General features: G+C 38.8%; 1 protein-coding gene across 1 annotated transcript; it reads right to left on the bottom strand.

Moving 5' to 3' along the window:
• Positions 1–168: 168 nt before the first annotated feature.
• LOC109056618 (N-alpha-acetyltransferase 15, NatA auxiliary subunit-like) lies at positions 169–14,112 on the bottom strand. Its single transcript, XM_042759184.1, has 20 exons — positions 13,841–14,112; positions 11,098–11,182; positions 10,549–10,653; positions 9,617–9,774; positions 8,635–8,769; positions 7,431–7,584; positions 7,110–7,229; positions 6,908–7,003; positions 6,714–6,820; positions 6,560–6,632; positions 4,574–4,743; positions 4,214–4,366; positions 4,002–4,130; positions 3,693–3,906; positions 2,960–3,153; positions 2,704–2,812; positions 2,427–2,525; positions 2,142–2,285; positions 1,949–2,046; positions 169–1,153 (listed from the first exon to the last, which is right to left on the bottom strand). Exons 1-20 carry the CDS (start codon positions 13,892–13,894, stop codon positions 953–955), a joined length of 2,598 nt encoding a protein of 865 aa, XP_042615118.1. The 5' UTR covers positions 13,895–14,112; the 3' UTR covers positions 169–952.
• Positions 14,113–14,317: the final 205 nt, after the last annotated feature.

Below are 14,317 nucleotides of genomic sequence, written 5' to 3'. Positions count from 1 at the left end.
TTCATATCCCTCTCAGTAGCTAGAACGGTTTCTAGTGTAAAAAATTAAAAAACATTTTTTTTTAATAATTGTGGAAAATTATACTTATCTATGTTATCTATTATGTTTTGAAGACTCTACCTATGTCAATGTGAGGGAACAGTGATGTGTGTGGACTGGTGCCAAATGTGTGCTCTCACTGATTTTTTTATTACAAAAAAATCTATCATACAACAAACTCATCTTTGAACACTGTCACCCATTCGGATCAAACAGAGTATTAGAATGAAGTAAGATGAAGGAGAGAGGGGGAAAAGTTTTCTGTCAATTTCACAGACTCTTGATCACAGTTTACTGTTGTTTGTTGGATACAGCCTCTTCCTTCTTCAAGATACGCAATAAAGAACCTCTACACATGCCGCTTTCCCGTTATGACATCACTTCCTGTGCATATCCAGTCTCCCCCCCGAAGTACAATGATTCAGCTGCCTTTTCACACCAACTCAAACCAGATCTTTTGCACAAGCCACATAACATTTTTAAGCTTTTATTTTTCATATAAATTACTCTTTAAAACAGGGGAAAGATGGGTTTGAGTGCGCTTCTCCTGCTTGGTTTGTTGACTATGGGATTTGCTCTCGCCAGTGCACAAAGTTTGCATTCAGACATACTGTATTTCAAAATGGGATGCATGTTTGACTAGTTTTCAGTTAGAGAGTAGTCATCAGCAGAGTTAAAAAAGTAAAATGGGCATTTTATTCCCCCCCCAACACCCCGCCCTTTCTTCCTCCACTCCAAAACACAGTCATTGTCTGTCAGTCCTAACTGCAATTTCTGGTAGCGTAGAAGATCGCAGGAAGTTCCTCATAGAATCACATTAGTCAACTGCAACCATCTCAGGTGTTTGACAGTGGCGGTGCCACACCGCTTCCCATTCCACCTCCTCCCTCAGTCCTTTACCCTCTTCAGGTCTTCACATATCATTGGCCAGCTCCTCAGTTTCTGTGGAGACGTCTCCATTGACCGCAATCTTCATGTTTTCCTCGTAGCCTGGGGGCATGAAGGCCAGTGTATAGGGGTAGATCTTATGACACTCTGCTCGGTAGAACTCTGCAGTTTCCTTAGCCTCTCCAAGGCTGCCATCACGCAGGCCTTCCAAAACCTCTGTACAGATCTGCAAAAATTAAACAGCAAAATAATATAAGTATGTAATATACCAGGGTTTCCCAATTGGGGGTTGGTGAAGGAACTGCAGGGGGTTCTTGAGTTGTTTAATTAATTATTAACATCAATGTACAAGTAAAATGAAATGGTGCTGCACAACTAATTGAAATTAAAATAAAATCATAGACATTGTCTTTGTCGGGCAGAAACCTCATATCTCCATATTTCAACATTTTATGCAATTGCCTCATGTCTGTCTTTAGGTTTTATAAATATTTAACCAATTAAAAGTATTAAAAAGAGCCTATGACTAAACCCCACCCGTACCTTGAACGAAGTACCATGCACACAGTTTGGAGACGGTCTCTGCTTGTTTGCGATGCAAGTATAAATAAAGAACTGGTTGTTTAAATAAGTACAGCATTTTTGTCAAGAAACACTGTCTATAATGGCTATTGTTTTCTCTATTTGAGGAGCAGAGAAGTGTCTCTTGGGGTCATTTTCAACTAAAAACTGAAAATAGTGTTTCTTTAAAGTGACAACATCATCTACTGGCCTGACATGCATACTATAACGTATTTAGCGCATGCATGTGACCTGGGATCGTTTTGACAATGTTATCTTATATGTGTAACACTTAATATACTTAATCGTATACAAGTAATGCTACGTAATATTTTGTTTGTGGTTCAACTCAATCTCCTTCCGTTGTTTAACACTATTTACCAAACCTGTCCATTCTTATCATTTTTTAAACATTAACCAGCTAGTGAAATCCTTTAAGGTCATGTAGCCCATTATGTACCTGAATATTTCTGTTGTTCAGTGATTCATCAAGTGCTACAGCCAGTTCCACTGCTTTCTTCTGTGTTGAAGGGTCTAAGTAGAACATCATTTTGGCAGCTGTAAAGGAAGAAAACAGGTGCAATTGAAAATTGAACAAGAAAAAGTTGCAGTTAAAAAAAGCTGTGTGCATATAAAGTGTTGAGTATGCACACCTGCTGCTCGATGAGGGATGGAATTGAAGTGCTTGGTGAGGAAGGCCTGGTTAAAGCTCTTAGCATTACTTTCCCCAAACAGCCTGGAGATTTCCTGCTTGAGAACCATGCTGACCGATTCTGCTAGATCTTTACTTTCGGACACTGTTAGCCAATCAACAGGAACACATTACAAACCAAATTTGGTGTCAAAAGCAACAAATTAAGACATAACAGTGACTGACTGACCAAATGTAAAGAAAATACAACCAAACTAATAGCAAGAGGCACCCTGGGTTCACTCACCTCCTTTAAAGAAGCGCACTAGACACTGGTGGAGCCAAGGGTGGTCCGGGTCTATTGCATAGGCCCTCTTCACTGACTGCAGCATTAACAGGTACTTTTCTGTGAGGAAATTGAGGAACACTGAAATTATACAGCTATTCAAGTTGAGATGTAGCAACGGATAATCTGTTTCATATTCTGACGTTCATCCAAGAGAAAAGGATTATTAAAAAGGAAAACCATTATTAGACTGTACAAATGGAGATGAGAATGGAGTTCAGAGATGTAAAGCATATACCTTTCCTAAAGTAGATCTCAAAGGCCAGAAGGTGTGTGTCTATCTTATTCTTCACCAGGTTTTTCAACGGTGTCAGAAACTTTACAGCTTCATCTAATGGGTTCTCCACCTTGAAAATGAAAGAAACAAAACATTTTTTGTCCAAGCACAAAGAACAGGCTTTGAGTTTCTTTGAATTTCCCCTTGGTATTCCTACTAAAGAGATGAAACCTTTCAGATGAAGATCACAAAGATTTCTATCAAAACAAAAACACACCCTGGCCAGTTTCTCTGGTATAAGTTCTTCTTTGGGTCCGCCGATCTCTTCGTCATCATCCTCTTTTTTCTTTTTCTGGTTCTTTAACTGTTTCTCTTTCTCCGCATTCTTTTTTTCTTCCTCCAGCTGTGCTTTCTTCTGTGCTCTCCGTTGCTTGTTCCTTAACTTCTTCAGTTCTTTGTCAGTCAGGTTCTCTGTTTGGAAAATCCAAGCAACATTAAGCACACTTCTTTTTAAAGAAAACACGGTAAACACATAAGGTTTGCTTCAGTTTATGGAAGCCCGTTTCTGGCATGGAATAATAAAGGTAACTGCAACCTTTTCCCAATTTGGACTGTTTTCTCACAATTTAATTTAAAATACTTTTTTCTCAGAACTGAGAGAAAACAGCTTGAAAAAAATAAAAAAAACTGCAAAATAAACCCATTGGAAAATAAACAGAATTCTGACTTTGTTTCTTTGAATACCAAGTCTACATCTCATAATAATTCCAACGTTTTTTCCCCTCTGAATTCTGAGTTTACATCTCGCAATTCAGTTTCGTCATTTCCGCCACAAAAAAAAAAAAAAAAAAAAAAAATTAATTGTGACTTTTTCATCTCACTATTCAGACTTTTCCCCCCTCACAATTCTACAAGGATAAAAGTCAGTATTGTGAGATGAAAAGTCACAATTACCTTATTTTTTTTAATCTGTAGCAGATTCTGGCTTCCATAGATTTATGGCATATTACCGGTATCAGCCTGTAGTTCCTTGCTGTCATCCGCTAGCGGGTTGTCATGCAGGTTGAGGTAGATTTGGATTGCGGTTTGTGAGGCTCTGAAGTAGAATGGGTGCATACGTAACACGTCCTCCAGTTTAAGCAGGTCCACATAGGAACGCAGCGTCATCTTCCGCATACAGTACGTATGGAAGTCAAACTGGTCATCTGTTATCTCTACAAAGTGCTGTAATGAACAAATGTGAGAGTGAAGTAATCAGATGAGGAGGTCAAATCAGCACACAAATACCATGATATAATGACAAAGCAAAAATGACTGACCCTTTCAATCTCATGGCATTTTTTGAGCGCTTCTCCGTATTTCTTCATGGAATTATAGGCCAGAGCACATTCAGTCTGGAACCACATGCACTGCATCTCATTCAGATTCTCTACCGCAGACGCTCCCTCCTGAGAGAGAGTAACAGAGCAGTTACACACAAAACACCTGTGAGTAGAATATATACACCAAGTTAAGCACACATTTTCCTTACCCTTGTGAACTTTGCGCACATTTCCTCAGCCTCCTTGATCAGACTTGCTTTAAGCAGGTACTTGGCGCATTTAGAGTTAATAAAACGGTCTGCTGTGTCCAGGGCCTGAGCCTCGTCCATCCAACGAGCTGCCTCCCGGATGTTCCCAGCATGTTAGTGAGGAAAATACAAACGGGACCCAATAGAGCCAGGATATGACAATCGAATCACTGAACCCACCTTATTATTCTACATTTCTTTTAATTAGTCACACTGTTTGGTGAGACACAGTTGTTGCAATCATCGCTTCAATTAGCATACTGCAATTTGAATTAAAAATTACCAAAATGGTAATTGTATGCAATGTGTTTTGGACATCACCTTGTATATCTTGGCTTTAATGAGGAAGAGCTCTATCAGAGTAGGTGTGCTCTCAATGGCAGCATTGATGTATTCGAGAGCCATGGTGTGCTGGAAGATCTGATCATAGTGCTGAGCCAGGAAATACTGCACCCAGAGTAATGTAGTGGGCGGCTCTTCCTTGCCATCATCTATATGTAAACATCAAAAGAACCAATAAGGTACTACTAATGCACTAACACATCAGGTGGCTCACCAAAGTGTCACATTTTTCATCATTTAATTTCTTCATAATTTTCAATTATAATGTTTGTTTAAAAAAATTAAAATTGTGTATATATATATATATATATATATATATATTGTTTGGATTTTGTTGCCTCCTCCCTGATAATCACCGGCACCCCGTCCTAAATCGCCGCCCTTCACCAGGCTCCCGATAGGAGTGGGTGTGGGAGAGAGGAGGGGCGCTGGACGAGTCAGGGCTGGCGGCGTGTGATGGGGCACACCTGAAGGAAATGGAGCCTCATCACCGCCGCTGTTTAAAAGCCCAACGCGCCTCTCCTCGGGAGACCGGTCTCTTCCCCGTGCATGCACACTGGTGTCCTCGTGGGTCCAGGAAGGGTGCGTTGAGGGACTCCAGCGCCACCGGAGACGTGAGCTGCCGGACCCGTGGTCCGGATGAGGACCGCACCCGTGTACACGGCCATCAGGCCAGAATGCCAGGCCGTCCATCCCCTGAAGGTGCCGCGGCCAAAGAGAAGGATGCGGCCGCTAGAAGGAGCCGCCGCCCCTCGCGCCCCGGACCCAAGATGGGGAGCGCGTGCGGCCACCGGACTCCGCCCCTTACCGGGACCCTTCCCTCCGTGAACACTGCCAGACCCCCACGAACCCCGCAGCACGACGAGGACACCAGATTCCCTGTTGTTTTGGACACTCTTCCCCTTTTGGACACTTTATTCCCCCTTTTTTTGGTTTTTCTGTTAAATAAAAACCTCTCCGAGGCCTGACGCCACGCCCACTGTGTCTGTCGTTGGCTCGTCCCGTCACATTTTGTATATATAATTCCCCTTTTTTTTGTCTTTTTTTTGATTGGTCAGATTGTGTATATGTTGAATTGTAATGATTGTTTATAATTTTTTGGTGTTTTTAAGCCTTGCTAATTTAAAAATTATAAGAGCATTCAAGCAAGATGCAAAAGATAACTACATTTAGTACTCGCACAAATATATACGCAAGTGGCGTACCTTGGCGAGTAACTTTGTAGCTTTAATGAGGATTAATATATATTTCATTCATACAGTGGAGTACAGATGCACCGTCCGACTGACCATTTTTTTTGTTTTATTTCCACCCATTTCTGTTCCGGGCTTGCGTACAAACTGCACTGCAATCATTGTTGTGTGTAAATATTACTTTGTGTGCAAACGGACATTAACAGAGACCAGAAACACTGAAGACGGCCGCAAATATCAGAAAACACTGTAGCAGGCAGAGCGAGATCACTGTTCACAATGTGCAAAATATTGAAAGAAAATCCTAAATGTTGAATTGGGGGTTTATATGAATGTATCTCTGTGGGGAACGCACTGTCTTCAGAAAAGTTTACATGGCGTTTTATGGATTCAAGGTAATAAGTACAGCGGTAACCAAGGAAACGCTGTTCCATAAGCAGCACCTGCTGTCAGAGAGTGAATCTGCATTCTCATTCATCCCATCTGCGGTTTTTCAGAAAGCATCATTTCATTTATATCTTTGTTCTATACACTTATTTGTGCTATTGCTTGTAATTTGTTCATTTATTCTTATTTACTGACTTGTCTTTAATAATGTTTGACCTTTATATTTATTAGGCTACTAGTTTTGCTGTAGTATCAAAATTGGAAACAAGTAATATATATATATATATATATATATAAAAATTGATTCCTCATGACATGGCCCTAATATTTCAAACCATAAAAAAAGTAAATAAATGGAATAAAGAAAAAAAAAAAATCAACATACCATCTGGGCTGAACATTCGACAGCTCCGTAAGGACGTTTCAAAACCAACAACTAATTCTTCAATTATTGACACCTGCAATTTAAACAAAATGTGAAACACATCTGGACATAAACCCTAGTTAGTATGTTCTGTATGAGTTGATTATGTCCTCACCTTCTCTTTGTCCTGATAGAGAGATCTGAGTGTGGTGAAGACGGGAGGACAGCCCTTACTGAAGTTCATTCTTAAATATCTATCTAGACACTCCCGAAACTTATCTCCTGAACAATACAGAAACAATTTCATTCAAATACGTACAACCTGCAGAAGAAGCTGATGTAATGTGATGTGATGGAAACACTGCCTACCAGACAGGAAGCTGAGTGGTAATCTGCGAGGTACGAGACCTTTAGGGTATTTCTCCCAGGCCTCCTCATAGATTTTCAGCTTCTCTTCTGTACTTGCTGAAAAAAAAAAACACCAGAATTGCTGTGTTTTGTTAAACTGTTACTAATGTGTGTATAAGACGAAAGATAATATGCAGACAACTCATTTTTTTTGTGTGTGTACCAGGCTTGAGGGCTTTTTCCAGGCCATGGTAATAAGACCAATTTTCAGGATTTCTCTCCTGTAGTCGCCTGTACACATCTGCCGCCTCCTCAAACCGCTCCAGACTCAACAGCAGCTCTCCTACATATCCACAACACGAGGAGAGAACATAAAAACAGAGAGAATTTTCCATAGGGCACCACAAACAGGAAGTCAATCTGCTAGACAAGCAAAATGTGAATAGGAAAAACTGCATACTGGACAAAATAATATAAAAGCAGAAGAAAAAATAAAAAAATAAAAAATGTGGAAGATGAGGAAGAAAGAGGTGCACTGATGTACCTTTGGTTTCCTCCACGGCCAGTTTATCACAGATCTGTTTCTCGTAGGTGGTGAGATGCTCCAGAGCTTCTCTGAAGAGTCCCGCCTCCCTCAGGACCTGATTCTGATACAGCAGCAGCTCACTGTACTCGTAATCCACCTTGTCAGGGGACGTCTGAAAAATCAAACATTCATAAACATCATAAAAAACAAATACAGAATGGATTTGTTGTTTTAACTAATCCCTCCGAAGCACTATATAACAGTTAGGAATCTTTTATTTAGCCTGCCAACTTGTAGTTTCCAGTTGTGCTAGAAACCAATGAGAGGAAATAAGCGTCTTATCTTGGACGCCACAACAATCGTTTGCCATTGTGTTGCCTGTTGACCTGGAGTGGCAGGTTGACGTCTTCACAATACCTCATTAACCACTCCTGTGACCTCTGTCCCTGTTCTTTCAAATCTATTCCAAGCAAACAGGGATATAAAAAAAAATACAAGTACTTTGATACTAAGCTGGATATTTCTTGCATGCTCTGAGAAAAGTGTTTGTGTCTTGATACAATGCAGATGTGTGCATAAAATTCCCTCCACTTTCCTATGTAATGAACACAAAACACAAAAAAAACCTTAAATGAGCATTTAAGTTAAAAATAATTTTACTTGTTATTATTAACTAAAAGAATTAAAAACTGCTGCATGATTGAAATAAAGCTGATATAAAATAAAATAGAAATATTAGATGAAAAATGAAAGTTAGAAATGTTGCCTTAACTGAAATAAATTTTATATAATTTCTCTCTCTTTATAATAAAGCACTAAAATTACTAAAACAAAATAAATTCAAACTAAATAGAAATAATACAAAAAATAATTTTAAATAAAAATAAACTAATAAAAACAACAAATGGACATAAAATAAAACAAATTAAAATGAAAACCGAAAAATAAAATAAAAATATTTATTTAGTACAAATTTATTTGTGTGCAAATAATACTTAATCTGACTGGTACATACCATTGTTTTAATTTAATTTGCATATGACTTTTCACAATCCATGTTGTTTCATAGCATATTATTATATTAATATTATATTTAATGTATTCATTAGCATACTTGTTTTCACTGGTACTGACATGAACTACTTACATTTTGTTATTGTGACCACCCCACAAACTTGAGAACACAAATCTTGCTGTATCTGCCCGTCTTGTCTGCATTTACCTGTTGTGTTTTTCTAAACTCCTCAATGATTTTGGCAGCCATCTCATAGTCCTCCAAGAGGTGATACGCAATGGCGTAGCCAATCCATGACGCTCGCTGTGCTGGCCGCAACTGCAGCAGCTGATACCGGGTCTCCTATAAGACAGTCATTGCAGTCAGAATGAGGGATTTCTCTGCCGTTAGGTTTTAAAAGGTTCGAGCTAAATGTAGAGGTGAAATTAAACCCCTTTCAAAATAATGTAACCAAATACCATTTAAAACTACAGAAAACTACAGTGGAGCCATATTGCACAAAGTCCAAATCTGAAAGGATTTCATTTAAGTGGTAAAAACAGGTATCAGAGTAGCCTGAGGGTATGAAACTTTAAACACCCACTTTATCATAGCACAGAAATCGAAGAAATAAAGACACGAGAAAGGAGAAGAGAGAAGCAAGCTCAAGAGACAGGAAACAGACAGTGCTGATTCATAGCCCCCATGTATTCCTTTGTGTTTCACCTCAACATTAGTGCAAAAAATATAACATTTTTTGATATATTTTACATATTAAACAATAATATTGCAATTTAAAATAACTTTTCTATTTTAACATATTTTAAAATGTATTTTATTTCTGTGAAGACAAATGTGAATTTTTAGCAGCCATTACTCCAGTTTTCAGTGTCAAATGATTCTTCAGAAATCATAATAATATTATGATTTGGTGCTCATTTATTAGACATATTTTGAAAACAATTACAATTATCTCACCTAAATGTTTCCTCATTCAAAGTATTCAAGCTACATGCTTTAATGGATAAATGCTTGCAGGAACCTCCCGCACAATAAAGGTAGAAACGGCAGGAAATAGAAATTGTGTGCATTATCCACAATTTCTTTCCAAATAATCATACTGAATCCAATAAAGAACTCTTTTGTACAATTCTGAACCGTACCGTGCTGTTCAACAAACAAAATGAAACGTACTCAGACACAGACTCACCCTGTAACCCTCCAGGTCTCTCATTTGGATCTGCAGGAGGGAGAGATCTCGAAGGATCTGCAAGTTGTCTTTGTCCCATTTCAGAGCGTTTCTGTAGCACTTAATAGCCTCGTCGTACTTCTTGTCAGACCTCTGGAGCAAACCGTACACGTGCCAGCCTGAAAATGTCACATTAAGGACTTCACAGAGACACTACAGACCTGATGACGGTGTACTAGGGACTACACCAAGACCGCCCCCCCCCCCCAAATATATAGATCCCCATGCAAAATATATTATAACAGCTATGTTATGTTTCATTTATATTATGGGGAAGGCAGAATTCTAAAATAAATGAATAAGTAAAGTTGCATGAACAGTACGTTACAAATTTATATAATTGGCTTATACTACATATTTTCATCAAGGCCAGTCTCCATTTATAAAAATTAAAGAAAATATCTAGTATTAGGCTGACTTGGTCTGTCTTGTCTACCCACCCTTAAACCTGAAGAGAAACATTTTCAATTAAATTCAAATAAATATAGACATTTTAAAAAACTGCGGTAATGGTGTCTAATGAAGAAACAACTAATAAAAGAATGAAGTCATTAATTATATGATATTCTTCTCTGTAAAACATCAGAAGCATTTGACTAGCAGCGAGGAAACACTGTACTGTGTGTGTATGGCTCTCTAAACAGTTGATGGTGTCACCGCACATCACAGTCAGACACAGGGCAGGAATCTTGGCTGGGGTCCATCCCCCCACCGGCCGCGACAGGCTTCAAATTAAGACAAACACTGAAGTGCTAATTCTGCTGCTGCTGTGAACATGAGGAAATAAACTCATTCCAACTGCTCAAACACATGGAGCATTATCATACTACTGTGTATAAATGCCAAACCGAAAGCTTTCAAATGTGTGTTTCGGTCTCTATATCTAAGGATACAGACGTGGCTCTTCAGGTCATTTCGGAGACCTCTGCGGACAAGTTCATAGGCTTCTTCTTTCTTGCCCAGGCAGTTCAGCGTCAGGCCTTTCATCGCCAGCGTCTCTGCAAAGATCATAACCTTTACCTTACCCTTTAACAATTAGTAAGCTTACATGGGATAAGTAAACAAACTCCTACTACACCTTTTACTCAGGAATGTTTTGTTGAAGACATTAAACTTTTAGCTGATAACTTTGATTATATCATTGCAGTGTAACAATATACAAATATCTATGTTTTAATGCAGTATTAATGAGCCAGACTGATATTTGGCTCTTTTGAAATGATCAGTATCCGTGATAACAGCCTAACTGGTCATTCTGTCCAGTCACTCATTTTTTGTCTTGTCAATGTATATGGAAACGGACATGTTTGAGTGAATATTGATTAGAATATGTTCATTTCAATTCATTTAGATTTGTGTCCATGTTATTCACATTATATTGTATAGGCAGTGAAATCCGAGTGTACTTGTATGTCAAGAACTCTTCCAAGTAGGGTTCTTACCTCCATGTTCTGAGAACTTGGGATTGGAGAGAATCTGTTTGCAGAATTTCAGTCCATTTCTGTACTGCTTGTGTTCATAACATCTCTGATGACATAAAGAGAGATTAAAAAAATAAATACTTATTAAAAAAAAAAAAAATTCTAGGACATTGCTGTTGTTAACTAAAACTTTTAAAATAAGTATCTTTAATTGAAATGAAGGTGAAAAAAAAAACATCTCAAAAACTAGAAATGTATAGTATTGGCAACTGAAGTACTAAAATTAAAAAATGAAATAAAAATTCATGAAAGCTACATTGATTTTCTTTCAAATCAAAGCTAAATACACGTAGAAACAGCGCATCCTTGTGGCGCAGATGATACAGAAGAGCATACGGTGATATGGAGAGACAAAGAGGAGACTGTTGACAAAGGAATTGTTGAATAAAGTCTTTATTTTTGTTTTCTTCGCTTACAAAAAGTGTTCCTGTAGCTTCATATAACCCAGATTGCACGTATGATGACTTTCATACCTTTTATGGACCTTGACACTGTTATTTACTTGGCAGTCTATGGGACAGTCACAGGCTTCCCGGTTTTCATCCAAAATATCTTAAATTGTGTTTCGAAGACGAACTGCTCTTTATGGGTTTGGAACGACATGGGGGTAAGTGATTAATGACAAGATTTTCATTTTGGGGTGGAGTATCCCTTTAAATATCGTGCCGATATTTATCGTGCATCCCTAATCCACGGCAGGCTAAACTTGATACAAACACACACACAATCGCGCTGTCCCCTGCAAACTCTGCAAATGATAGTAATTTACTCAGAGCAGTTCTATTTGGAGCAGCTTCTGTTTCCTCTTTATCACACAGGCCTCTGCTCAGCCAGCAGGTGGTGAGATCACTAACATAACATCACTTCATTCTGTCAGCAAATCTGGAATCTGCTTTTCCACATTCAATACCGCAGCACTACTGAATCAGTGACTTCGGATCAGTTCAGGCAGGGCATCCTATATACCACAACCTTAAAAACAGAGGCTTCGGAAACTATTACCACAGCAGCCCTAGCAGATTTTAACAATATGATATGATTTCAGATGCTAACCACTTTGTGTTAGTTGCTTAGCATAACAGAACAATGAATTCAAAATGTTAAAGTACACCACATAGTTTCCTATGGAACTGCAAACAATCTAGCTTCTCTTAATAGATACATTTTTTAAGATTGTGTTATATAGTTATTAGAAAGTCAAACATTATGTGTCGTCACCACTGATCTATATTATCAGAGATTGACAAAAGTCTTTATATGTAACCATGGTAACACAGTTTCTCAGATTCCAAACCAAACATTTCCATTTCTATTTACATGTATGTGTTTGGCAAATGCTTTTATCCAAAGCGACTTCAGGCCAATTCACGCTGCACCGACAGACACAGAAAACACCAACAGACACGTGGCACATCTCAGACGCCCGGTTACCAATGGTCAGCGCTTGTTTTCACCAATTGTGTATGTTGAATCTGCATTTGTTGGGTCTTGGGATGTCTGAGAAGTTACACACTGTAATGTGGTGACTGTCGGTGCAGGGTGACTTGGCCTTACAGTGCATTCAAGATATACATAGACTATCACTACAAATATAACTTCTCAAGTAGCTGTATATAAAAGAAAAAAAGTTACAATTAATGCATATCAGTTCCACTAAATTAGCAACTGAAAGTCACTTTTAAATACAACTGAAGAAAAAAAAAACTCTACATGCATCTACATGTACAAAATGCAGTGACGCTTTTTTGCTTTTAAACAGACAGTATGCAAGTGCTGAAAGTTTGGACTGAGTTTGTGGTTTGCAGGCCCATCATACTGTCAGTGTCAACTCTCATGCAGTCTAGCAACATATGCCCATCTCAAATTAGTGTCCAGATCCAAATCTAATAGATTTAAAGTTCTGCAATCAGAAAAAGCCATGCAAAGTCCTTCAAATTGGTCTTAAGATACATGGACAATATAGGCCAAATGCAGCTAACACAAATCACAGTCATATGTTTTAAGAGCCCTGGCTGTCAAAAGCCTTAATCAAGTCAGCAGTTTAAATGATTACATATATATATCTATAAATGATTACATATATAACGAGGAGTGAACAGTCAGTGAGTCAGTGAATGAGGCGTGTATAAACTCGTCGAGTGTTAGTATGCTCTGAAGTTGAGCATCACTAAACTTCCAGGTTTTCCTTCAGCAGAAACACTGCAAACATGTTAATCTCTTCCCATCATCTCAAACAACTCCGGAAAGCTCCCTAAATCAAAACTCGACTAACACTGTAATTTTACAGAAATAACCTGATAATCTTTAAGAGTGGTTTGCTGGATGAACAGGCCAGAGACTGACTTGAGCCACTGATGTGCAACATTTAGCCTCACAGCAGAGCAGCTTGATCGTATAAACGTAGTGCTAAAGGCGTTTAAAATCAAATAAACGAAGACTACAAGTCTCGTATGGTTTTATCCAACCACTGACAGCCTCTTTCAAAGAGCTTTGTGTCTGTATGTTAAGCTACATCAACACACTGACAGCTAGCAGCTAACAGGCTAAAAGCTAACCTCCATTTGACAGAAAGCGACTCTTTGATTGTTCAGTTTTGCACGCGCTAAAAAGTGCTGCATTAACAGCTCTCTATCGCACTCATGAGGGCAGCCCGCGGGGTTTGTTTGGAAGATGGATGTTGCTGCACTGAAGTATTAGCACTCACCAGGATCCTCTTGAACAGAGCGTTTTCTTTGGGAGGCAGAGTGACTGTCGGCATCCTTTACTCTCTCTCTATCAGCACATGTGAAAAGAGCGCGAGTGCGTGAGGCAGCGTCTTCCTGGATTTATACCCCCTTGTTCTCTGAGTCCTCGCTCGGCTCGATTTAGTGCCCGTCTCGGACTAACTAACCCAGCCCTCACGTGGTGACAAGAAAAGCCCCCTTTGAGCCCAAAATGGCCGATGCGCCGCTTCTCCTCCGGGTCAAGCTGCTCGCTGCTCGTCACGGACTGCAGGGGGCGCACCATTTGTAGGTCATACATTTGTTACTACTAATAGATGAAAGTTAAAATAAACAACAATAGAGAAATATTTTCATTATATAATGAACAAAACCATTTACAAAATATAATTGGTTAAATTGTAAGCAATAATTAGAAAAAAATAAGGTGCTAGATTCTAATAAAATAAAACACAAGGTGG

The sequence above is a fragment of the Cyprinus carpio genome, chromosome A1, assembly GCF_018340385.1.
Source record: "Cyprinus carpio isolate SPL01 chromosome A1, ASM1834038v1, whole genome shotgun sequence".
Classification (NCBI taxonomy): Eukaryota; Metazoa; Chordata; class Actinopteri; order Cypriniformes; family Cyprinidae; genus Cyprinus; species Cyprinus carpio.
This window is presented reverse-complemented; position numbering and strand designations above follow the sequence as displayed.

Bases quoted from the DNA above. Each gene is read 5' to 3' on its own strand.
- LOC109056618 (XM_042759184.1), bottom strand. From the start codon at position 13,894: ATGCCGACAGTCACTCTGCCTCCCAAAGAAAACGCTCTGTTCAAGAGG. The intron at 4,367-4,573 runs GTGATGTCCAAA...TTTCCTCACTAA, and splicing joins TTAAAGCCAAGATATACAAG to CATGCTGGGAACATCCGGGA. The intron at 4,131-4,213 runs GTAAGGAAAATG...ACTCTCTCTCAG, and splicing joins TGTGCGCAAAGTTCACAAGG to GAGGGAGCGTCTGCGGTAGA.